Genomic DNA, 27130 nt, shown 5'->3' with positions numbered 1-27130 from the left:
TTTACTTGTGGCATTGGAAAATCCAACCTAAGTATATAGGATTGCTTGCACGAATCCTTTAATAGAGGCAGTCTTGTCTAGTTGATCTCTCAGCAGGCTCTGGCACAGTTAATGAACTGTCTAACCAATAATATACACCAGTGAAAACTGACAATTAGAGAACTTTACAAGAGAGAGATCTTACTTTAGCCTGCAAGTTTTTCACTTCATCTTCCAGCTTCTTTCGTTCTTCAACTTCTCTGGTGTATTTCTCTTTTAGTTCTTCAAATTTGGAATCTGAAATACATTTGAGACAGAACTGTTAAAAAGTGTTTTTTGCAAATAAATGATGTAACAAAGTCGACTGGAAAACTAAGGGTGGTCAAGAAACGAGGAATATTTTTCAAAAAAAATATCTATAGGAAACGTAATGAGCAGGTGACAGAGCTGCCTCTTCACATGTATTCTCTGCTTTTGAATGATGTTTTCCCAAGGATCATTTCGTTCCTCATTTTATACCACTATTTTTTTATTGCATGGTTGCATGATTGTTATCCCAAAGACTCTTTCATAATATTCTTCTTTCCTTCTCCTTACTAATTTTCTCTAACCCCTTCACCTAAAACCTTTGTTACACTCTTCCTACTGTCTTAACTGATCACCTGTCAGCCCTGCCATCATTCCAGAAGCATATTCCGACTTAACATTCACACAATACAACCTCTTATCACCTTAAAAATATCAAAAATTCAAAATGCTTTGATTTTCTTGAATGGACAGTTGATTTTCTCTTAATATTGGCCCTCAACTCAATGCTCACTTCCTTTCCAACCACTGCACAATGCCAAGCTCCACCTTACAAGTACTGTGATTCCAATACTTCATTTGTGACCACCTTCCTTCTCTCGAGGTCTTCCCACCTTGAGACACTTCAAAGGTAGATGCTCGTGTTTAGTCTTCGCAATCTGCTTGCCCTCACATACACTCGCATTTTTAAATCTTCTACAGAACATGCCTTTTTGTACCTTTTATGTCTATACCTTTTTTTTATTTTTTATTCCTTACGGTTGTTGTGCTGCACTGCACCAGCACCATGAGCAGCTCTGCAAACTTCAGAAATAAAAAAAAAAGTCTGAGTCAAGGGGAAGCATAGAAAGCAATAGATTACACGGAGACATTACAAAAATAGACATGCATTTGTGCATGCTGATGTTTGCTTGCATTAGTACACTAGAGGGAGGATGCATTAAGGTCAGGATCCGCGAGTAGGGAAGATGCAATGTTGCAGTAGGCTTCAGTCTGATGGGACAAGTCTGAGGAAGGAAGAGTAGTTGTCTTTATCTTCTTTAAGTGGAAAGTGAGATCTGATGGGAAAATCTTATCATAAGTGGCAAGTTGGTAAGTGTTATACTCAAGGAAACTATCAATAGAACTTGGTCTGCTAGCATGTAGGAAGTTTTTTAATTCAACTTAAGTGGTATAGGTGCTGTGTTTGTGATCTTCACAATTTGGCACTGGTACGCAGAGGTTTGTCTTGGGTTATTCAGTTTGCATTTAAAGGGACTCTTCGTGAATAAATGCCACCACTCTTCCCCAGCGGCTTTTTTTCTGTTCAATCAAGATGAATTTTGTATCATAATAGTTAGATAAATCCTGCTCATTCTCAATAGCATTATCTAATTAAAAGAGCCTCAAAGTAGAAAGCTGCCCTTCAGTTCAGAAGGGAAGCTGTGATGTGTACTAGACGGGTCGCTAAGTTGCCAGGAACCTATTGTTCTTACACGGCGCTAGAGTAGAGTGAGCTTAGATGTGTTTTGGGTGTCTATCTTTGAAGACTGTGGTAGTTAAATGCATAGTGGGATCTGTGATCACAGAGCATTCAAGAGCGTGGGCTGGGTTAAAGTTAATGTAGGGGCAGAATTCTCTGAAGCAATGTGGGTTGAGGGGTATACGTGCCGGGCTCTTCAGTACTACGTATGCTGCAAGAGGTGTACAGGTGGGAAGGTAGGTTAGGAGAGTAGGTCCGGGGGAGGGGGAAGTGGGTGGAGGGGGGTCTGCTTGTAGGTGAGAGACAGTGCAGTCTGCAGACTTTGGGCAAACTCATGCAAGTGATCCAGCTTCAGTTTGATGTTAAGCTGTTCATTTGGAGTGATGGTGAGGAGATTAATGCCATGGACAATAATAAGGGGCTGCAATAAAGTAGGAGGTGAATGATCACACCTTTTACGTAGGACAGACCTTTGGGTGGTTGAGTCATCACGTGGAGACTCAGTTTGTGTGCTGTTTTAGTGTCTCTGGACTGAACCATGCTTTTATTTGACAAAAGTAGACTGGATCAAGAAGGGGTCCTGGCTAATGGGAGAGCCGGGAGTTTAGTGTTTGATGGCATTTCGGTCTGTAGCTTAGTCCAGTTTATAGTCCAGACTACTTAGAATTATTATACCATTATGCTGTATTGGGTCATTCTTCGAGGGGTGTGTAAGTGATTATGGGAAGACTGAGCGAGTGGGACAGGGACAGGAGTGGACTAGGGTAAGCTAATAGTGTTGTAGTCAGTAGAGATGATAAGCTTGGTCCCTATAAGATATGGAACGTCATCTTGCTCCATCTTGGTCCCCAGCGATGGCAGAAGCTTTTAGAGCTTCAGGCGTCACACAATGAGAATAAAGTATGAGAGATGAAGGATGACATTCGAGAATTGATAGCATGTGCAAGCATAGTGCAATATCCGCCGTAGGGTGGTATCATAAGCAGGTGAGGGGAAGCAAGTACTGAGAGGAAACGTAGGATGTCACATTAGATTAAAAGATATATAGCAGTATGACATTACATTTGATTGACAGCACACATCAGTGCAAAAATCTCCTTTGGTGCAACACCGGGAACAGTGCAGAAACAAATCAGGAGCACAAATGCACTACCACTACAGTGTACTGGAGCTTTGCTTCACTGTCAATGCACTGCAAGGGCAGGCTGACTAATACACGTATTAGCCGATTACTAAAGGCGAGACTAAAAAACATCACAGGCCAATTTCTTCAATTAATGATTAGCACTGGGATAACCTAAACAAACTAGTGAATAAAAAGGTGGCTGACCCAATGCCGCTCTCTCTCGATATGTTTTTGTTTTGATTACATGGGGTCTGCAGTCAAAGGCATCTATGGCAGGATAGGCAGTTGTGGTTTTAGCTGCAGAACTTTGCTAGTGGCAGGTGAAGGCTAAATTCTTCATTGAGAGTTAAATAGACAAAATGTAGCTTTGAGGACAAACAGGTGCATCACACAAAACCATAATAGTTCAAATGTTTTGTAGATAATGTATAGAATTTCGTATTCTCTCTCAAATATTCATCTAATGTGAAGATGTGATCAGATGAAGCAGTGGTAGACCTGGATGTTGCAACCTCTTGTTTATTGTTTTATCCATTTATTCTTTTCCCCCGTATCTCACTTTCTGTCCTTTCCATACTTCTGTGAAGGTGTTTAGGGGAGTGGGAGACAACGTTTAGTGTTTCTGCTGTAGTGACCCTTTGGTGCGTTTTATATTACGTTACCACAACCTTCTAGTACTACAGGCACCTTTCACAAGAGTAGAGACAGAATAGGTCCTGCTCTGTCACCTGCAATCAGTAATAGACAGCTGTCAGCGGTTTTGTGGCCAAGCGCTGCAGCTCAAACCTACTTGAGCCAGGCGGCCTCATCTGGTTGTTATAGAAACCTAGGCTGTGGAACACTGAGAAGCATGGGATAAACAGAGGGGGAGAAATTACTTGCAAGGGAAGCACTTTGCTTCTGTCAATAGAGGAGTACATTCAATATTTTCCTACAGGTGGAAAGTCATTACATTAGAAACAAATGTCATAACTCTATGCATCTCTAATGGATGAAATGTAAGTGTATAAACAGCGGATAAATTGTTATAACCTATTATAAGAATTCACAGGTACATTTATGCCATCTGTCAACTGTGCTGCTTCTAGAGAAGTGAAACAGTTTTTTCTGAATATAGAACCACGGTAGCATTACCTGCTTAGCTATATACATCCAGATTGCATATACAAAAATTGTTTTACACCATATAATGACGTGAAGAAAAATAAATCTAAATCATTTACCGTTCTGGCATCTCGTCGGTGTGAATGGGGCAATGAAACTTTTCTGGGGTGTTCCTCCGGGTGGTAAATCTATGGACATCAAAGTCTGCTGACTCTTTTCAAGGTCGGACTGGTATCTATTTGCAAGGGGATTGAAATAAAACCATTAGTGTAGGAAACTGGGTTCTTGTTTAAGTAGTTCCCCCACTGTTTGCCTGGTATTTGATGCAACTTTGACTGAAGTGCACTGCTTTCCTACTAACCAGGAACCCAGTGCCAGTGTTTCCCCCCAAAACGGTACAATTGTTCTCCAAATTGGTAATGCGTTTAGCACTCTGTATAATCTCTTAGTAATGGTACCTGGGAGGCATGTTTGGTATCAAACATCTCGTATTCACAAACCCACTCTAATTCTAGGGGTGGATTTGAGAATACATGCACATAGGGGGCACCTTAGAGGGTCCCCCTGAAAACCTAACAGCCTCCATCGCATTGTCTGACTTGTTGTGGGTGGCAGGTTGGCAGAGACCAGTATCTGACATCAACAGTTGAGGGCCTTTGCTCTCAAGAGGTCAGAAACAAAGCCTGCGCTGGAAGAGGGTGTTCACAACTCCTCCCTCAGGATGACCTGCTGATTAGCATTGCAACGCAGGGGAGCTTCAAAGAAGCCACCGCCTTTGAAATGAGAATCTGACTTCTCCTCACAGGCAAGGAAGCCGACCCCCTTTGTCCAGAGCCTTTGGCACTTGGACAGGCAGGAAAATTAGCCAGTCAGGTAGGCGTGCCCACCCCTAAGGTGGACTAACTGGAGTAAACAGAACCTTTCAGAGTGAAGGCAAACCTAGGAATTCTGTGACAGGATGATGCCCACTTCCAACAGAAAGTGATCATATTGGGACGTAGTGATCCCCAAGGGTAAGTAGCCCAGTTGCTACTCCACTATATTCCCCTAACACTCTTAAATTCAGTAGTTGGGGAAACCATGGTATCAGAAAGTCTGATCCTGCGAACCTGAAAGAAGACACATGGGAAAAGTCGCAAAGAGCAAGAACTGAAGACCCAACAACTGACTTTGACAATTAAGCAAAACAACGACTTGCCCTGCAGCCGCTGTCTGCTTCTCTGCCTCCTGCAAGCTCCCAAAGAGACCTGAGAGGACTCCAAGACCGTGAAAACCAGAAACCCAACGACACAACTGCACCCGTTGCTCCAAGCTAGAGTTGGAGTGGACCAACAGTGCCAGCGTGCTCCTCCAGCCCTCCAGAGTCCGAGCCTGCTGTGGTTTCGCCTCTCGTGGACTTCCTGACGTCTTAGACAGCCTCTATTCCCAGGCCCCTCTACCGCAACTGCTCCTGGTAAGGAAAATCTGTCACCTAAAGACACCGCTGCACCAGTCGCCCATGGAGAAGAGGACCAAAGGTGTCCCTACATCCCAGCGCATCAGGAGGCTTGAGCCGCCCTGTTGGTTCAGCCAGACTGGCCTCTCAGTCCGAGCCTGCAGCCTCCCTAAGTGAAGACTAACCTCCTTAGACGTACACTGGGTATCGAACACAGTTTTCCATCCCTGTACCTGGCAGCCCTAGTTCCGCTGGTGGTGTCTTGCTGGTATGGCCTTGGACCTTGCCCACCATCCACCTTAAATCCTGGGGATAGGTCCAGTTAAGTACCTGAATGCCGTACTTGTTCTTCCTCCCATAGGATAACATTGCAGCTTTTGAAAATTGCACTGTGTCGACTTTTTAGATACAAAAGTATATCTTTTGAAAAACTTACTTAGCTGAAAAGAATTGCTTCTGGTGCCTAATTATATATAAAGATACATGTTATTTTTACAAATTGGTGTGGATCTCCTTATTGAGTCGTGTGCATCATTTATTGTGTGTATTCACAGATGTCCACACTCCCCTCTGATAAGCCTTTGGCTGCTCGGCCACATTAAACCCTTTAGAATAGCACCATGGGATTGCTACAGCGAGCCCCTTTCCACTTATGAGGGACCCCCTGGACTCTTTACACAATTTAAAGCTCATTTTGATCTACCATATAAAGAGCCAGCTTCCTCCAATTAGGTAAGGCACTAGTTAAACAATTATCATTAGTCAATATTTTAAAAACAGGAGGCCTGAAGCTCCACATTGGGAGTGTGGAGACCAACAGCACAATTTAAGTCAAATTGGTGAGTTCAGAGCTGGCGTAATTTGCAGCCAGACTTTTTTAAAAGGGGATCCCACCTACGCAGGACCAGTTGAAAATGTGATAGAGCGATTTGAAAGTTTGTGCACATTGCATGCATTTTACCTCTACTGCTGCATTCAGTACGAGATTTAGAACAGGCAAACGCAATCATTTTAGGACCCCAAGATGGATGCACTGGTGAGTTAACATTGTAGCAAATTGAACCTGTGACCTTTAAGGCATTGATCAGGTACTAAATGGTCTGTCTTTATGGTGCATAACCATCACTCATGGGCAAACAGGCATTCTTCCCAATACTCTAAGCTTAGGTGATTTTTATACTGCACATCATTTCTGCTACTCTAGAATCGTATCTATAGAAAATACAGAACAACATCTACAAAAGCAGGGGATGTTATGCCCACTATGGAAAGTTCAAGAAGTAAAAGTGGCTATGTAGATTTTAAGTTGAAGAAGAAACTATGCCTTTTCTTAACTTCTACGCCTTTGGAGAGGGACTTACCAGCTCTTGATCACCAAAATAGGAATAATGGTGACAGTCACTACCATATAGACAGTAGTTTGATTAATGTTGGCAAAGTGTTCATGATTATAGTAAGGGACCAATACATAATGTACACTGCCGTGGCGAATGCTTTCAACTGAACATAATTTTTAGTTACACTCCTCGTAACCATAATGTAGTCGCCTTGGATTGCATTCCAAAGGCATGTTTGTTAGACAGCATTCTTATAATTTTCCTTCTCTAAGTATTTCCTGATGAAGACAGTTGTGTGTTTAGAGTAAAGACTATTGTGGCAATCTGTCAAGAAGACCCATGATGGAAAAATAACTGGTAAGGCATTATGTTTTTTATAAGTATTTGTGCAGCCAAACGTGTTTTCTTTCCTTCCCTGGCAGGAAATGCGACAGTCCCTGAAAGTATGGTTCACTATGTAAATTGTTGGGAATTTTTTTTTAAATATAACAAATGAAGAATCCACTGCACCCAGACCTCCTTGCAACAGCTGAGTGTAACACAAAATGCATAGATCAGTAATATCACCTTTTAGAGAGTCTCTCACAAACCCAGGGTAGAAAAATACTGCTTTGCACAGGCACCAAATTGTCAGTTTAAGACCATTATCCTCCAAACTTCCCAAAATTGTGTTTCAGAAATTATGCAAAATGCCACATTTCTTCTTACATTGCTGTGTGCAAAAATCTTGGGTTCTCTGACAAAGAAGAAGTCAGGATTAAGCAGTATGATATCTTTTAAAAAAAATGATTTTCGTTGCTTATCACAAAACATACAACTTCCGTTCACCTCTTAATATCCTGCTCCATTCTCTCCATCTGCTTCTTGCTGGCTGCAACTTGTCCATCCAAGAAGTTAACCTGCGATTCCTTCAGCTGATAATCATGTCCAATCTTCTCTTTCACTTTTTCAAGATTAGCGCATACTTCGATCAAGCTCTGGTTCTCTCTTTTCAAGGCAGTAGCTTCATTTCTTTCTTTGTCAGCCTACCACAGACAAAAACAAACATTTACACTCATTATGTAAAAACACAAAAAGGAAAGTCAATAATTAAGGAGCACCTCACAGCTGTTTATATCATAGGGCCAACCCCCTTTTCGGGCCAACTAGGTCTAATGAAAAGTAAATGCACCAACCCAGCCAGACAATCTCAACGAACGTTCAGCATCTGGAGAGTCCATTTGTATGTGCAGCCAGCGTAGGTTGACTGAACCATAGGACTTCATTCATTGGCCTTAGAATGTGTTTGCAAGCAATTTCACCACGGACCTCAAATACCCACAAACCGAATCAGATGCAAATCACTGCTTGAAATATCAGTCATTTTAGAAAAATCACTTGCGAACTAAGAGCGCATCAAAAAACTAACAGCAAAATGTGTGTTATACCAATGCTAAAGAACTACAACAACATGCCATGTCCTTAGGAACACTGTCTAAGCGTCAATGGTAATCCCAAGATGTCAATGTCCTTGGCAGATGGTTTCAGAGTTAAAATATAAGTGACACTTGAAGGGAACATGTATATTTTGTATCACAGATGGACAGCTTTGTGAAATGTTTGCTGGCCATGTTTGCTTTTGATGGTGTTTGATAGTAACTTCAGAATGGGTAGTGAGCAGTCACCCAGCAGCAGGCCTTCCCATTGATGCTAGCTCTTGTGAGAGTAATCAGCCTTTGCTGCAGGAGATCTGTCCGACAGCAGGAGGAGATTTTTATTAATGTTGCAATCAACACAAACATTACAGATTTCCTGTTTGTAGATGATTGTGAGAGCACATTGTTCCTCGGATTTACTTCCAGAGTATCACCATTGCTCATAGGAAAGGCATATAATAGAGATGTACCTTATGGGCAGATTTCATATTCATACACTAAAATGAAGGGTTTACCATTCTTTGGGTCTCAGATCTCTACTATAATCTTGCACCTGAGGAAAGCTATTATGGTCATTTGATTCATAGTTTTTGCTCGACTGTTTCCAAGTTGTTACTTTTAAGCTACTGTGAGTAGTAAAGGATAACTTAGAAGCATAAGGCTCACTCCCAGATCCTTTATAGAATCCAGGCTGTGCCATATGATAGTAAGGAAAATGAGCATTCATGTTATAGTGGTGCCCCACGGGAGCAAGAAACTGAGATGGTCCCTCTGCCAGTAAATGAGATCCCTTGAGGAAATGAGCTTTCAACTTCATTCTGAAGTGGTAAAATGATGCAGCAACTAACCAACTAAGAGTGGTAAAAACAAAGTGCCCTGATATTAGGAACCTTTGGTAACTACATGTAAGGGTTAACTACTACATTTATAAAGCACACTATGCTGGTAGGCAGGTATAGGGGTGCTGCTGCACCATCCATACACCTGTCTCCCACCCTCCAAACCCAAGGTTGGATGTTCACACTCTTCAGATATTTACCTTCTGTTTCTCCTTTTGGAAAGCAGCTTCCAAGGATTCAAACTGAAACTGCCTCTGCTGCCGCTCTTTCTTAAACTTCTCTAACTGACTTTCCAGTTCCTGGATTTTTTGAAGGGCTTTCGCAGGAAGGCCATCCTTCCACTCTTCCACTGCCCAGCTCATCTTGCTTTGTTATGCAACAGACATTACAGTGCCTAAAATAAAGGGACAATATTATTTTATGACAAGAAATCCAGTGCTTGAAGTCACAATGTTATCTAAAATACAGATATAATTTACTCAAAATTTCATTATTGTAAAATGTATATTTTGAAAGGAGTGTTGCCATAAAGACAGCTTTACTGGGTGTATTCCAAGAAAAGATTAGGACAAACCAAGCATGATCTTACTACAAGCGGTCAAGGTTGAGAGATGCATAGAAACTTTCAAGTACTTAGTAACCAAAGTACAAACTAACTACATGGAGTTTGGAAACAAGGGGAGGGATGGAGACAAACAACTCACAAAGAAATGTGTTAGTGAGGGAGGGAGCAAAGTAAATCTGACAGTCTGCACCTGAATCCAAAGTGAGGTAATCAATTGCGAGGCCCACAGTGTTATCAGTTTAGCTGAACGTTGCGGTGTTCTAGAGGGGAGTGTTCATGGTACTAGTTAAGAGACATTGTTTTACTAAATGAACATTCTTTTTACACATCTTCTTCCCATTACCAATTGCTATAAACCTATTTTTAGTGAAAGAATTTTGAAAGTTACATAAAAGGAGTGAAATAAATTACAGAAATATATCTGTATCAAATTAGACTTTTTTTGAGTAACGTTTAATTTAACTCAACATTATGGTCCATGATACTCTGTCAGAACGAGGTTTGCACCTATGGAGGCAATAGCAATATAATGAATATACTCCAATGCAACATAGTGTCCCCAACGAAACAAGTCTGAACATGCATGTAAGCCCCATTTGGACAAAAATATTACTTAACAACACAGCCCACTAGTTTTACAACTATATAATCGTGGATGCACTTCACAGCTATAACTATGCACTTGTGACTGTCTATAAGCTGTACAAGCTTCCAAATTGATTAATTTGTTCACAGAAAACTGGTCATTGACCAGGATGTAGTATAAAAGTGGACCTGATCAACAAAAGCTAGAGGACCATTGATTCACTTCTAGTTATGTTAAAGCTGTGGTGATCTATCTCAAGCTCTGCAAGTGCTGCATCAATATGATATAATTTAAATTGGTGTTCTTGACGCTGGGTATCCATTTATGATTTACTTGACAAGAGGGTGCCCGTACAGAGAGATCCCTCCATCCAACTTCATTTGATCTAGTATATCTTATTTGAAAACTGCATAAGACTATTTATTTATTTATTTATTATATTTCTTAAGCGCACTGTAACCTGGCAGGCATCCTGGCGCTAACACTTTCAGAGATACGCAGTTGTGGGGCCATACAGAAAAAACACCTAACTAAATTTTCGGAAACAGCCAAGTTTTTAACCCTCTTCTAAAAGGAAGGTGGTCACTAACCTGTCTAAGTTCCAAGAGCAAGGTGTTCCAAAGCTTTGCAGCTGCCACCTCAAAGAATCTGCCACCTGATCTCACCTTCCAGCATCTAGGTACCTTCACTAGTTTTGCCCCTGACAAGCGCAAAGTTCTTAAGGGGACATACCAAGAAAATGTATTTGGAAGGATATGGGACCCAACCCATTCAGGGCTTTGAACACTAGACAGAGAGATTTAAAATGGACTCTTTGTCTCAGTGGAAGCCAGTGTAATGCCGCTAAAGCCAGGGAGGAGAAGGACCTTCTAGGCCAGCCAAATTAGTTCTTGGCTGGCCTAGAAGGTCCTTCTCCTCCCTGGCTTTAGCGGCATTACGCTCTGCAACCTGTCAAATAGAAAGTTGGGGGACTCCAGCAACAAGGCATTACAGTAGTCTAATCTACTGAGAATGGTACTGCATGCTATCAGTGTGCGAGCCAGAGGGGGCAGCAACGGAAAAATTTTCCTCAATGATCTGATGATCGCAAGGCAACAGCCCACTGTTTTGGTCACCTGTGCTTCCAGAGTAAGTTTACTATCAAAGGTCACCCCCAAGTTACGAACTGCCTTTACAGGCGGAATGGCAGTCGGGGTGTCCATGGGCCAGAAATTACTGTCTTTTAGAAAAGTTTCCAATTTACTGATTGTAGCTTCATGGCTCGTATTTGGAAGTCTAGCAACTGCTGTTTATTCAATCAAAGCAAATCCCGCCCCCCCAACCCTCAAATACTGTTTATGCAATAATGTTCCATTTGCTTTTGTCAAACCATTCAGTTTCCTAAATAATAAAACTAGTTATTCACTACTGTATGTTAGAAAACATTGAAATGTCTAGCTGTTATTAGGCTGCAATAAAGTGTGACATTTTTCCCAAATTTTTGCCCATTGAAGGTAACTGGACAATCTGAAAATTAGCCGACTTGTACAGATTTTGCAGTGTGATATTCAATTACAACCTTAAAGGAATCTAGGACCACCCCAATCACAAAAGATTTTTGAAAGGGGGTTGCTGCTGGAGCTCCACTCATCCTGTCACACAGCAGATTAGGGATACCTGATGTACTCAAGCTCAAGGAAATGTAAGGTTTCTTACAACTTTAATGTTAATTAGATCATTGGAATGTTGGGAGCTCCACTGAAAACAATGGAGTGCTCTGGTCTTATAATGGCTGGCATAAGCCCGGAGCTCCAACATTCCAATGTTTCTTTGTTCACAGCTCTGGCTGTGAACAAAGGCTTCAGGGAGCCTGAGGGGATTCCAATCCCCTCACGCTCTGTTAAGGCTTTGTTTTATTTGTTAGAACATTCTGTCCTCTAGTGGCAGAATGTTCTAATAGCCTTTTAGCCCTTCATAGCTGGGCTATACCAGCTATTAAAGTCCCTCTCCCTTGTTAAAGGCCCTCGCCGAAACGCTGGAGAGGGCCTTTAATAGCCAGTATAGCCTGCTACGGCTGCCTAGAAGGCTATAAACTACCTAGTTATATAAGAATAATGACACACAACTCTTTGGTTCCGGAAGATCGGGATTCACTGAAGTGGGAGCACCTATATTGCCTCCGATCATAGCTATTTTGATCTGAAACATTTGTTTACCATTTGGTAGAGTCCTGCAGAATTGTAATACACAAAGAAAGATTAGAATTTGGAGATAACATTTTTGGGTTATAATATACGCTGGCCTTATATGAAGAAAACAAAATAATGTTTGTTATCTTGGGTCTTGTTTTTTTTTCTTTTCAGTACTTGTAGCACATGGCAAACATTTGTGAAGGCATTACACCTAAAGTGTTATTACCCAGTGCTTGCTGTTAGTTTCCCATTTAAGCAGCACTGTAAACCAAAGGTGCCACAGAGCTCGCGTCTCTTCAATTTCTCGGATGAATAGCTCTTCCAGTCTATGTTTTTTCTGTACTTTATAAGTACCTGTAATCAGATTTACCTAATTAAAGGTTCATGACTACAAGTGACATTATGCATGGAAACAGAGACATTTGAGTAACTTTTTGTTACTGAGCCATTCTGTGTAATTCAATTTATTGGCTCAAAGATCTACTCTGTCCACTATGGTTGCAATATTTATCAACAGCAAAATGGTCAGACTGCTGCATCAAGCACATTCACCTGGCAGATCAGTGCATGTGCAGTTCATACAGCAAATCAAGGCACCACTGACATATCGGTACTCGATTTTCAATCGGGAGAAGACATTTAGATGATTGTTTTGATAGCAAGACAGAATTGGCTCGGCAACTAACATGTTACCGGTGATGTTTCTATATGTGCCAGGCTTGTGTTTACTTACATGGGTGATTAGTAAACATTTCTACTGTAATCTGCAGATATTAAAGGAGAATGACGTTGTGTTATTGACAAGTAAGCATTGGCTTTAGGTACCAAGAATCTTGAAATGATAACTGAGCCTATCATACAATATAGTCCACAAAGCTCAAGTTCACATTGTGCCACATGGTACTGAGCATGAATGTAGAGAAGTGAGAAGATGAAAGACTTGGTTTTTAAGTCAATTTGGCCATCATGATCATATTGATATTAATCATAAATGGAAGCTCTAGTTCCAGAGGCTATATATTTATATGTCATAGTATAGTGGGCACATGTGAGTGCAGTACTTTGCACAGATGGTTTGTGCAGTAAATGCTTGCAGAATTTCCTGTGTCTTAACATTCAGCTAAGTGAAATGCTGGATTGCTAGAAGGTGAGCCACTCTCTTTAGTGACCCCCGATCCCTCCCTTTACCAATGATTGTAAACTTACAGGAATTATCTTCACAACCATAGTAAACTTCAGGTCCTAGTATACTGGTGTCCTCGTGAAGCTGCTGCTATTTTTGCACACAAATTTGACTCAAAGTTTCTGAAATGGAAAATAAGTCACCAATAAATTCATAATGGTGTAGGATGCAGGACTTCTTGCACTACACAAATCACAACATCGGATTTAAATAACAGGGATTGACATCAGCAGTTGTTGGTGTGGGTGCACCAATTCAAGTCAGTCAACATGAAAACTGAAGTGCATAGGCTATTTTAGAGATGGTTTGCAGAACATAATCAAAGATTATACCAGGTTAAACAAGCATTTGCAATGCAATAGGTCTCGCATTAGGAAAGTTTGAGCTATTGGGATTGTAAATGACACATTTTTTATTTACGTTTTGTTTTTGAAAATAGCTAAATTAATAGCTTTGTCATTTACAATGCCAATTGTTATAACTTTCGCAAATGTGACACCTATAGCATTTGCAATATGTTTTTACGTGACTTACATGTATTGATATTACAAATAACAATGGCTTCATTTTCTTTAATAATTAATACTTAAATAAAAGTTATTGAATTGTAATTTATAATGGCAATAGCTTAAACTTTTATAAATAACTTTTGTGAAGATTATGTTCAGTGTATTTTATTGTGACGAAAATCCAAGAGCAGAAGTGAAATATTAACATCTTTTTGTTAACATTTGTAATAAAGCTTGAAACATTGAGAGAACATATTTGATCCAGTTGTTGTTGAATGGTTGCACAGATTGATGCTGTGTTGGCGCGGAGTGATGATGTGATGGTGAACGAGTGATGCTGTGGCATTCAGTGATGCTGTGGTAGCGCATAGTGATGTTGTGGTGCCCCTGAGTGATGCTGTGGTGGTGCGGGGTGATGCTGTATGCTATGCTATTTTTTGTTTTGCTATCCTATGTTTTGTTTTGTTATGCTATGCTAGCCTATGCTTTGATTTGTTATGCTATGTTTTGTTATGCTATGCTATGTTTCGTTATGCTGTGCTATGTTTTGCTATGCTATGCTTTATTTTGCTATGCTATGTTTTCTTATGCTATGCTGTTTTGTTATGCTATGTTTTGTTATGCTATGTTTTGTTATGCTATGCTATGTTTTGTTGTGTTTGGTATGCTATGTTCTCCTATGCTATTATATGTTTTGTTTTACTATGCTGTTACCCCTTACGTATTTGTGCTTATTGTTTATCTTGATCTTACAAGTAACAATGCTCGAATAACTGTGTAACCTTTGTAACTATGTAACCTGTAACTATGATCTGATGCTCATGTAAATTCTCCGATACCTCCGGGTCTATCCAGCGCTATATAAAATCTTTTTTAAAAAAAAGTCCGAGACCTGCAGGCCTTCCGGAGATTTGTGGAGCACAAACTAGATGATTATGAAGGCCGTACCAGACTCAATAATGTTCGTACGATTGGAGTACCTGACAAAAGCGGAGGGACAGGCTACTGACCTCTTTGTCGAAGATCTTATTCTCACTCACCTCCAGCCAAAGAGACTATCCAAGTTCTTCGTAGTTGAAAGGGCACACAGAGTTCCTGGGGGGAGACCGAAGCCGGGAGCGCCCCCACATCTTATCCTGGCAAGAATAATGACTTTCCGTGACCGGGATGTCACCTTGTAGAACGACAGGGTGCCCATCCTCTCCGCTATGAAAATGCTGAGGTTTCTTTCTTCCCATACTTCACCCTTATCGTCCAGAAGAAGAGGAGGTCCTTCTTTGCGGTGAAAAAGAAGCTACGAGACAAAGGTATCAAATATGCAATGCTATTCCCGGCTCGCTTGCGGGTGGAGGCGGAGGGATGAGCCTGGTTCTTTGATCAACAGGAGAATGCCACAGACTGGTTGGAAGGATAGAGGGTCGCAGAAGAACACAACTCCTGCTGACCACGGTTGGCACATGAGACTGCAGCAGAACCATGACTGAACTGTAAGACGCACCTAACGTGCTTGGAGACCCTAAACGCACACACTTTGCTGGGGAATGGGAGGCTTATGGGGACAGTTTACAGACATTATATTGCCAGCAGGTCACTGTATTTGTTGGATCCATAGGATTGTTACTTGCCTGTCACAGGGAGCGAAAATACCTCACCGAATGAGGGCAGGATCGGGTTGGCGGAGCCTCTACCTCCTCATTAGAATACTCTTAGTTGTAAGTTGGGTGACAGGCACTCTCGTATGATGGGCAGTTTAAGCCTCAGGGGAGCAGGGAGGGGGGTAGTTGGGAGGGGGGTAGTTGGGTGGGGGGTAGTTGGGTTTGGGTTCAGAGTTTCTCTATGTTTTTCTTGAATCGACAAGGCATAACTGCACCTATCAAGAGGACTGCATGATCTACATATGTTCTGATGGGCACACACTGGGAAAAGGTTTTATACTATTGAGTTGGAATGTTAACGGGCTCGGAGACAAAATCAAGACGTGCGTGGTATTGCAATATGTTAGACGGCATGCCCCTGATGTCATCCTGCTTCAAGAAACACATTTAGATGGCAACTCCTGCAAGGCTTTAAACAGATTGGGCTACAAACTAGTGGCCCACTCAGGTTTTACCACAGGTTCAAGGGGAGTTGGTATAATGCTAAAGAACTCCTTTTCTTTCTCCATACACTCCACCTGGTCGGATGAATGGGGCAGATAAATAGCGATATCGGGACAGTGGGAGGGGAACACACTGATACTTATGTCTGTATATGTGCAACCTGGCCTCCAGTTCCGCACATTTAGAGATCTGGGCGAAACACTGCTCTCACTCCCGGAAGGCCTCCTAGTTGTGGGAGGGGATCTCGATTCAGTAGTATCGGGCAACCTAGACAGGCACAGGCGAGATTAGCCCTGTGTACCGATGGCTACAAGACTTTCTGGAGACCTTAAGCCTAGCAGAGGAGAGTTTACCACCCAGACAGTATCCAGCACCCCTTCCACTCAGGGGCACACAACAGCCTATCCTGCATAGACTATCTACTCGTTCCAGCATCTGGGAAATAAGGCACATGGCGTGGGGCATATCCGATCACTCCCAGATATGGGCCCAGTTGGTCATAGGTCAACAGAGGGTGGGTAAAATCTGTCCCATCAATCCATGGCATCTTAGAAAACTAGTAATTCGGAAAGCATTACTGAATGCCATGGATCATTACTTCCAGGAAAATGAGGGGGGGGGGGGGGCGAGGGGGGGGTCGGTCAAATCCCCAGGGACTCTGTGAGAAATCTTCAAATCAGTGATCAGGCCCTTTCTTTGATAGCCAGGACACGCCGGGAGAAATTAAGGGAACTCGTATAAGTAGAAACCTAGGTCTTCCGCCTGAAGGTGGAACTGGGGAAGGAGGTTACGCCGGAGAAACTACACATCCTACAGCTTAAAAAAAGAGGATTATAAAGCGATAGCTATTGACAGAGCCAAAAACACTGGGAAGAGAAAAACAGGGCAGAGTGTACGGACTTGGTGACAAGGCGGGGACATTGATCGCATGGCTAGATAAGAAAGAGTTAGCAAGCAGGCTTGTGCCAGAGCTGTTGGACGGGACAGGCCAAGCAATCACCGATCCCCAAGCCATAGTAAATATGTTTGCTTCTCACCATAGCGCAATTTACAGCACGAGCATACCACCCTCCGAAGACGAATCCCAAGAACTGCTTAAAGACATAACCCTTCCCACTCTCTCAATAGACGGCCTGAAGTTACTTGAGTGCCACTTCACCAATGACGAGGTCGCACAATCAATTAGGAGCCTCCAATCGGGCATGGCCCTAGGCCCCAACTGCCTACCTATCGAGCTCTACAAACTTCGGCCAGACAAAATAGCCCCACACTTATATGCCATGTTTGAGGAGAGCAAGAGTCTGGGGACACTCCAACTGGACCAAAGAGTAGCGACACTTGTCACCCTTCATAAAGAGGCAAACCGAAAACTGACTGTACCTCCTACAGGCCCATTTCCCTGCTCAATGTGGAGCCTAAAATATTAGCTAAACTTCTAGCACAACAACTTATCAAAGTAATAAGCGAATTGGTACACCCAAACCAGTTGCGCTTCATGCCCCACCGAAACACAGCTCTAAATCTGCGTAGAGTACATGGAGTGCTGGGGAAAATAGCCACAATCAAGGAGGCAGCAATAATAGTCTCACTAGATGTTACCATGGCATTCGACACCATCGAGTGGCCATATCTATTCGCTGTCCTAACAAGAATGGGGTTTTGTCCTAGCTTCGTCCAATGGATCAGGCTCCTCAACTCAGCACCTCTGGCTCAAGTCGTAGTCAACAGTAAAAAACCCGAAGTGTTTGAGTTAAGCAGAGGGACCCGCCAGGGCTGTCCATTGTCCCTCTCCTATTTATGCTCTAGCCTTGGAACCGCTATCGGCATGGATGCGTAAGGATCTGGCGATACGGGGATTGCAACAGACTGCCACATGGGAAGACCAAATCGCATTGAACGCGGATGACATTCTTTTATTCCTGGCCTCTCCCAAAGCGTCACTCCGGGTGGTACTGGACATCTTCGCAGTCTTTGGTAGGTACTCTGGATATTCCATCAACTGGAGTATATACGTCCTCAGCGGGGCCCGCCTTCCCCACTTAAGGACTGTCCTATACAGATCACCATAGTAGATTTTAAATACTTGGGTATTTTAGTCACCTCATATTCTAAACGGCGTTTTGAACAAAACCTGCTCCCACCCCTACAACGACTAAAACGAGACATTGTGTGCTGGAAAACGCTCCTGCTCTTGCTGATGGTCAGAGCAGCACTCTTCAAAATTATGTCACTGCCCTGTTTCCTATACGTGCTACAAAACTCCATTGACTTGGTTCCAGCACAATACTTCAGAGAGATTAAGAGTCTAGAGAGAGACTTGCTGTGGAAAGGTAAACCCCGGATAGCATTAGCTAAGCTTGCCCTAAATTGGTATGACGGTGTAATTTGTCTCCCGGAACATAAAAAATATTACTGGGCTGCCAACCACGCCGCAATCTATCACGGGACTTACCGCCACGCAGATGATTCGGGCTATGCCATGGATAGGTGGTTACTGCCAGGAGAGAACTAAAACAGGGCGCTATATTCCAAACCCGAGCGAATTCCCTGACAGTGCCGACTAAACACTAGGTACAAATCTGGCATGCAGCGACCAGAAGTCTGGGATGGGAGCAGAGACTCACATTGGCAACTCCCCTATGGGAGGCCGGAAGTAAAAAGGGTTCGATAAATACGATCTCAAATATTGGGGACCTATGGAGGAATAGTGAAGTCAAAACATTTGATTCCATACAACAGGACTATGAGCTAGCTAACTCAAATACTTCCGATACCCGCAGGTGCGCCACACACTACAGACACAGCTACAGAAGGGTTGTCCCCCCCCCCAGAGTCTTCACCCTTCGAGGATAGGCTGCTTGATGGCTACTTACCGACAAAGGCTACATTATTAACTTATAAGAAACTGATTAATAACTCTGCAGACCTCCTCCAACACACGAGAGAAAAGTGGGAAGGAGATGGCCTAGAGCTAGATGATGAGGAATGGCAAGAGGCAGTAGCTTCCCCAAAGAAGTAGCAAATTCTGCCAGGTTGCGACTTTTCCAAATTAAAATTCTACATAGGGGGGCGTGGCCAGCAGCCGATGATGGCGGCAGCTTAGGAGGAGAGCTCCGCGGCTGAAGCGGCCTCCTACGAAATCCGACCAGTAATCCGCGACACCTATGACCCATGCGGGAAGGTACTGATGCCCAGGACCGGGCGGCAGAGGTACGGCCAAGCGGGAAGAAAATCCAAGACCGGGGAGACAAGCTATCGTAGACCCCGAGTGGGCCCCTGAAGAGGTCCCGAGCCAGGGACTTGCCTGGGCTAGTGAGCCGGCGGGAAGTGAGCCGACCTGGGCGGAGTGCCGCCGGAAGCGCCCGCCCGCGACGACAACAGTGGGGGGACTCCCCGACGTCCTGCAGCAATAACCTGACATCGAGAGCCCCGAGCGGAGCCCCGGGCGCCCCCGCGCTGAGTGGCGGGGAGCGGCCCAGACGACCGGAGGGGAAGGGTGAAGACGCCCGGAGCGGTGGCATTCGAAGCGGGCCCGCCATCTTGAGGACCCGGCCAGAGCCCAGTAAACAGCCGATCTGAAGCAGGCAACGCCGGAGGAACACAGGTACCGTCATCAAGCAGCGGAGCGCCGCCTGATACAGCGAGGCACTGCTCCCGGACCCCCCCCCCGCTGTGTGGGGGCGCACTGTGAGCAAAGTGAGCGCGAGCGTACACGAGGGCCTCTGTGCAATACTACACATCACACGTGGATCCTTTTCCCCGGACACCTGGGGGAGACGTAAACCCTGCAGCAGAGGCACTGCGGGACGGCGCAATGGACATTGGTGGGGCGCAGCAGGAGCGTATCCACAGCCAGGGACTCGTTGACACCACACGGTTGGGTAATTCACAGCCCATCGGCCTCACATATAGCTGAACAGGAGGATCACACGCCGCCACGTGATAAGGCCGGAGGCGAGCCTGGGGTGCCACGCCGGGGCTCCGAGAGCCACGACCGAGGGTAGACTGTGACCCGTGTACATCCAAGAGTCTGGTAGGACGAGGGGTTGCCCCGGAGGAGTGTAGAGGGCCGGGTATCATCGCACGGGGGTCGGAGTACTCGGCTCCACAACCAAGATGGCCGGCAAGGGGCCGAAAAACAACGCGGCGCAATCCTGCCTTGACCGCTTCGCATACGAGAAACCCGTCACCCCCCCCGCCGGACGCCAGATCACAGACGGGCAAGACAGTGGAGGCGACGGGAGGCAAGAAGGCTACCCTGGATGATGTCATGCGGGCCCTCACTCAGGTCGAAGCAACGGTGGGGTCAATCTCAGCCGAAATCACACTGATTCGGGCAGATTTCCACAAGATGACGGAGAAAGTGAACACGATGGAAATTGTGACAAAAGCCTTAGTGGAGGATGTATCGGAACTACAGATTAATATGGAACGTATCTCGAGAGAAAATAAGGAACTGAGAGATAAGCTCGATGATCAGGAAGGACGCTCGAGGCGGAACAACATCCGTATAATAGGTGTGCCAGAATCGGAAGACACGAGGACGATGGACTTATATGTGGAGAACTTAATCAAGCAGCACCTACAACCTAAGGAACTCTCAAATTTTTTCACAGTGGAGAGAGCCCACAGGGTCCCTGGTGGGCGCCGACAAACGGGCGCTAACCCCAGGCCGATTATAGCACGACTCTTTAATTTTAGGGATCGAGATGTCATTCTACAGGCGGCAAGAACCTCACCCCCCATTAAGATTCAAAACGCCACGCTAGCCTTTTTTCCGGATTACACGGCGGAGGTCGCGAGGAGGAGGAGAACTTTCTTCGAGGTTAAAAAAAGAACTACGAGCCAGGGAGATCCCTTACTCAATGCTTTTCCCAGCCAAACTTCGGATTGTGGCCGACAATAAGACTTGGTTTTTCGACACCCCGGAGGCCGCACAGGACTGTCTGGAGGGCTGGCGGACGGCAGGCCTCCCTCGTCGCTCCAGCAGACAAACCAAAAACCGCACTGGGGGATCCCAGCAGGGACTGCAATCAACCGGCGATGAAGAGGAGCCACTCTCGCCTCTGAACGGTATTCAGGAGGGGGGCGATGACGGAGAACAGTGATCCCCAGATACTGTCCATTTGAACTAAAAGTACCGCGGTCCGAGAATGCCGCCTTGGACACTGGGCTGAGGGCCTCCGCGGCCAAGGAGGGGGCCGCTGACTTCGGAGAGTCCTTCACCCCAGCGAGCAAGTACTATGTTTTGGGTTGGGATCAGGCACTCTGCTGAGTTGGGGGGGCGGGCAGTTTGAAGTCCGTTGAGCAGGGGGGCAGGGAGGGGGGGAGTTGGGGATAGGGCAGATGTTGGGGTTTTAGTTTGCTTTCAGGGTCTGGACAGAAACCGCAGGGCGCAAGCGCGTAGAGTAGAGGTACCATGACATAGCATGCATGCTCACTACCTGTCCAAGCATGGTGGGAGGAGGTGATATTGTGGGGCAGGCAATCCCGTTGAACCTTATGTCCTGGAATGTGAGGGGCCTGGGAGACAAAATAAAGAGAGGGCTAGTGTTACAGGGCATAAAGAGACTGAATCCCGCTCTGGTCTTACTGCAGGAAACACATTTAACAGGCGCAGCGACACGGGCCCTGGATAGGAAAGGGTACAGTATGGTTGTTCACTCTGAATTTACAAAGGGTTCCCGTGGCACGGGGATATTAATGCACCGATCATCAAAATTCATAACCCAATCCACTAAAATCGACACACAGGGGCGCTTCGCTGCGATACATGGGCAGTGGGAGTGGAGACCGCTCAACGTGGTCTCGGTATATATCCCCCCGGCACTGCACGCCACTGCCCTCCCGGAGTTGGGAAACTTCTTACTAGAACTGCCGGAAGGAGATCTCATTATAGGGGGCGACTTCAATGCCGTGGCGCACACCACTATGGACCGCTTCCCTGTACGCACACAAACACCGGGGCCCTCCCGATTGCATGACTTCATGGAAGCACAGGGGTTAGTAGACGTATGGAGGCAATCCCACCCGAACGACCGTCAATACACGTATTATTCGGCGGTTCACTACAGCCTATCAAGAATTGACTACCTCCTCACACTGGAAATCCGTCCACGAGGGATCTCAGATCACTCCCCGCTGACACGGTCTCTTTCCAGTCATGAACGTTCACGCAAACGCATTTACCCTATTTACCCAGGTTACCTTCGTGAACCGACGGTGGCCAAGGCATTAAAAAAGGGCACGAGGTCTTACTTTGCCGAGAATATAGGGTCAGTGCGTTCCCATGCAATCCTGTGGGAAGCCTACAAGACGGTTCTGCGCGGGCAGGCCGTTTCCGCTATAACACACCATAAGCGCACAATGCGTCAGGCACTGATAGATTTGGAGGGACAACTGGGTAGGGCCACACGTGATCATGAGAGGGACCCGACCGGGCATACACAACACGCGCTCCGGCTGTGTCAGCAGCGTCACGTAGACCATGAGCGCCGCATGGCGTTGGAAAATATGGCAGCAACCACAAACAGGGTGTACGACGTGGGCGACAAGGCGGGAAAACTGCTGGCCTGGCTAGAAAAAAAGAGGGGAGGACAGAGGACCATTCTGCAATTGAGAGACCCAGACGGAGTGGTGCAGACCAGCCCGTCACAAATAGTGGAAGTGCTGGCGGACTATTTCCAATCAGTATACTCCCCTGAATTCGAGGTCACCCAGGAAATGGCGGAGGGGTCTCTCGAAGGAATACCTACTAATACTCTGCCACAGGACAAACGGGACGAGCTGGACTCGGACCTGACAACCGAGGAGATACAGGCAGCTATAGCGGCACTACAACCCGGGAAAGCGCTCGGCCCTAACGGGGTCCCGATTGAGTGGTACAAGACCATGGTGGAGACGCTGTCTACGCCCTTACTCCGAATGTACGAGGAGTGCCGGGAGAAAGGGCAACTGCCGCCCGATCAGCGTACGGCCACTGTAATCGCAATACCAAAGCCCGGTAAACCCCCGGAAGAATGCGGATCATACCGCCCAATTTCCCTCCTTAACGCCGAGAGTAAAATACTGGCGAAACTGTTGGCCACTAGATTGCTGCCACATCTGGCGCACCTAATACACCCGGATCAGTCGGGGTTTATGCCACACCGGAGCACGGCAATGAACCTTCGACGGCTTCACGGCGTAATGGCACGCGCTCCACTATTGGAGGAACAGGCGGCGGTGCTATCCTTGGACGCCAGGATGGCGTTCGACATGGTTGAGTGGAGCTATCTCTTTGCGGTTCTGGCACATATGGGTATCGGCGCAAAATTCATATCGTGGGTCAGGTTACTGTACACTGACCCCGTAGCACGGGTGGCGGCCAATGGCCACATCTCGAGGGAGTTCCCGCTGGCGAGAGGCACGAGACAAGGATGCCCGCTCTCACCGCTGCTATTCGCCTTAGTGCTGGAACCCTTGGCTACAGTCATCAGAACCACACGGTTGCTGAAGGGCATTCAGTGGGGAGGCGACTGGGAGGATAGAGTCTCCCTATACGCCGACGACATGTTAGTCTACCTCACGGACCTCGCGCATGGGGTACCGGTCCTGTTGGCATTGTGTGAGAGACATGGCACGGCGTCGGGGTATAAAATTAACTGGTCGAAATCGGTACTCTACATGCTGAATGGCACTCCACCGCCCCTGACAGCAGACTACCCGTTGCTGATAGAATCCCTCTCCTTCAAATACCTAGGGATTCAGATCACACGAGAACATGCGACCTTTCAAGACCTGAACCTTAAGCCACTACTGGATAGGTTCAAGGCAGACGTGCGACACTGGAAGACCCTCCCTTTGACTCTGCTAGGTAGGGCGGCGCTTTTCAAAATGATGGCACTGCCGCGCTTCCTGTATGTCCTACAAAACACGCCAGCAATGGTTCCACCATCGTTTTTCAGGCAGGTATCGGCGCAAGTGTCGGGCCTACTGTGGGGAGATAAACCGGCCAGGGTCGCACAAGTGAAACTGGTGAGGGACTGGTATAGCGGAGGGATAGCACTCCCACACCTTGAATTGTATTACTGGGCAGCACACCTTAAGGTGATTAACCAATGGATACATGTAGCACAGGATGACCCCGCATACCTAGCTGATAGGAGGCAACTAGGCATGAACACCCTGCTGGCCCCGCTTTACAATAAAGGTCTGTTGACAAAATTGAGAGGCCCGACCAAACACACGGTGTCTATATGGCATAAAGCTCAAAGGCGACTAGCATGGGAGGGGGTGATTACCAAGCTCACTCCGCTATGGGATGCCAAGGTCCTAGGTAACCTAAGACGTAGTAAGGGGTTTGACCAGTGGGACGACATTGGGATATCTACAGTAGGAGATATGTGGACGAGGGATGGGGTGATCTCATTCGCGGCCCTGAGGGAACAATACGAAATGGGAATAACTGAAACATATAGATATATACAAATCAGACATGCACTCCTATCTGTACTAGAGCCAGGCACAACGATCCCAGAATCGGCTCCGTTAGAGGACCGGTTGCTTACAGATTACATGGAAGCAAGTGCTACCTCACTTACCTACCGTAAACTGTTAAATAACCTACCGGACCCACTGGTGAAACTGAAGGAACGCTGGGAGGACGAGATTGGGGAAATGGATGAGGCAAACTGGAATGCAGCATTGGCATCGCCCAGGGAGGCGGGTATATCCACACACTTTAGATTGGTACAATTTAAAATACTACACAGAGTCTATTATACCCGCTCGACACTACACAGAATCCGGAGGGCTGATCACCCATACTGTCTGAGAAATTGTGGGGAGGAGGGTACGCTGTTCCATACGTTGTGGGCCTGCCCCAATATTCAAGACTATTGGAGGCGTGTAACACGCACAGTGGGCCAGGCCTTGCAAACCTCATTTACACCTGAACCTAGGGTCTGCCTATTGAATGTGTGGGACCCGACAAACCTGACACCGCATGGGAGGAGATGGGTAGTCATTGGTATGATGCTGGCTAAACGGGACATAGCAATGAACTGGGGGGCAAGTAACACCCCGACCCTGACTCAATGGTGTAGAAACATGGATATGTTAATGATGACCGAGAGAGCAGTTTATCAACAGAGGCTTAACCCACGTAAATGGAATAAGATATGGTCTCCATGGAATGTATATAGGGGGGAGCTCTGTGAGCCACTACCTGAGGATGACGATACTGATAGTGAAGGGGAGGATGAGGAGATAGCATGAGAGGGAGGAGTGAGGGGTGGGGAAGGGACATCTGATAAGACGGGATCCATGGGCCTCGCGACTAGATATGAAGATAATTGCATAATGGAGATATAACATGTACAATGCCTTGAGAAACTTATACTCTCGCAAATGTCATAGTCAACTTTTTGCCAACAGTAACCTGTCGTGACCCTTTGGTTCTAAGTTCTAAAAGAGAAAACTGTTAAATTGAAAAAGTTGCATAATTGGCTGGATGCGGCTGAATGTTGAAGCCACACAGACGAAACACTATCAATACCTGTTTATACTGTATCAGCAACAATAAAAACAAATTAAAAAAAATAATAATTCTACATAGAATTTACATTACAGGGCCCGGTCTGGTGCGCATGAGGAAAACAAAAACGGGGGAGTGCAGAAGGCAGTGCAGTCAAGAGGGCACCTTTATGCATATACAGGGCTCGACAAATCCAATCGCCCGCTCGCATTTGCAAGGGAGAATGGATTAGGATGAGCAATCTTTAGGTCCTACTCGTACGAAGACAAATTATCTTTTGTCCTCGGTCTTTGAAAACGGAGCAAAAGTGACAAGATAACAAGATTTAAAGGCATTTTATTGCTCACAAAGGGAATGAGCACTAAAGATGCCTTTAAATCCTGTTATCTTGTCACGTTTGCTCCGTTTTCAGAGACGGAGGTCAAGAAGGTCGCAGTTAGGTCGAGGGGATTTTCCAAGGTACTAGACTCGTAGGACTAGTGCAATTTTTCAGATTTTTCGAGCCCTGATATAATATGGGAATGTGAACACATTCAGCTGTATTGGCGCAAACTACACAGTATCCTGAGTGACATGCTCACACGCACTCTTCGCCCTGAATCGAAGAGATGCCTATTGAATATATGGGGGTACAAAAGGGGGTGGTGATGGACGGAGCATCTGAATCAATCAAACACTCACATCCAGTCAAAAGATCTGGGTTTAATCCATCACCATTCTTTAGCCCACTCTGCCACCCCAGTTCAGACATATATGGGAGCCTACAGACCTGAACAGTAAACGTAAACTATGGGTTACATTGGGTCTAATGTTAGCAAAGGGAAACATCGCACAACTCTGGGGAGCCACACACCCTCCCAAAATAAAAGCCTGGGCGGCAGACATGGATAGGTGCATGTTAAGGGAAAAATCAGTCTATATAGCACGGGGATGCCCCCAAAAATGGTCCTCCATTTGGAACAACTGGAATGATTATCGAGGAAATATTTGTACCCTCAAGATGAACCTCCCTCACCGTAAATGCTATACCAACTCACAAACCGTTTTTCAGGAAATGTAGCAATTGTGATTCCTAATGTATGCCGTATTTCTCCTCTTTGTTGTAATCTGTACGGTTGATTCACTGTGTTTAATAAAAAGAATTATAGTGAAAAAAAAAATAAAAGAATACCGGTACAAAATAATTAAAATTTCTCCCTTTCTGGCTTAACTCCACCATATGCCTGATCTACACAAGAGGGAAGATAAACCGCCCAAACTTATAGGCGTCAAAAAGACTAATTGATATATTTTGAAGTCAGGGAGGTTGATTCCGCCAAAGGACTTGTCCAACCGTAGCTTCTGTAGACTGATTCTTGCCTTTTTACCCTTCCAAATGAAGTTCGTGAGTGTCTTCTCTAATTTATGATGGAACTCTTGGGATAGCATTAGGGGAAGCATTGTGATTAAGTAGTTTACCAGAGGCGTAACCATCATTTTGATGGTCTCAATTCTTCC

The 27130-nt window shown here is 45.4% G+C and overlaps 1 protein-coding gene across 1 annotated transcript in view; it reads right to left on the bottom strand.

Annotated features, from left to right (window-relative positions):
• The window catches only part of CENPF (centromere protein F), a 476866-nt gene that overhangs the window by 402662 nt on the left and 47074 nt on the right, over window positions 1-27130 (bottom strand). The window contains exons 2-5 of the mRNA XM_086927898.1: window positions 9204-9397; window positions 7578-7774; window positions 4097-4212; window positions 185-276 (exon numbers count right to left, since the gene is read on the bottom strand). Of these exons, the coding sequence (XP_086784024.1) occupies window positions 185-276; window positions 4097-4212; window positions 7578-7774; window positions 9204-9365 (567 nt within the window). The 5' untranslated portion in view covers window positions 9366-9397. The remainder of the gene's footprint in view (window positions 1-184; window positions 277-4096; window positions 4213-7577; window positions 7775-9203; window positions 9398-27130) is intronic.

The sequence above is a fragment of the Lissotriton vulgaris genome, chromosome 6 (assembly GCF_964263255.1).
Source record: "Lissotriton vulgaris chromosome 6, aLisVul1.2, whole genome shotgun sequence".
Lineage (NCBI taxonomy): Eukaryota > Metazoa > Chordata > Amphibia > Caudata > Salamandridae > Lissotriton > Lissotriton vulgaris.
Note: the sequence above shows the minus strand (reverse complement) of the source record. Positions and strands in the feature narration are given on the sequence as shown.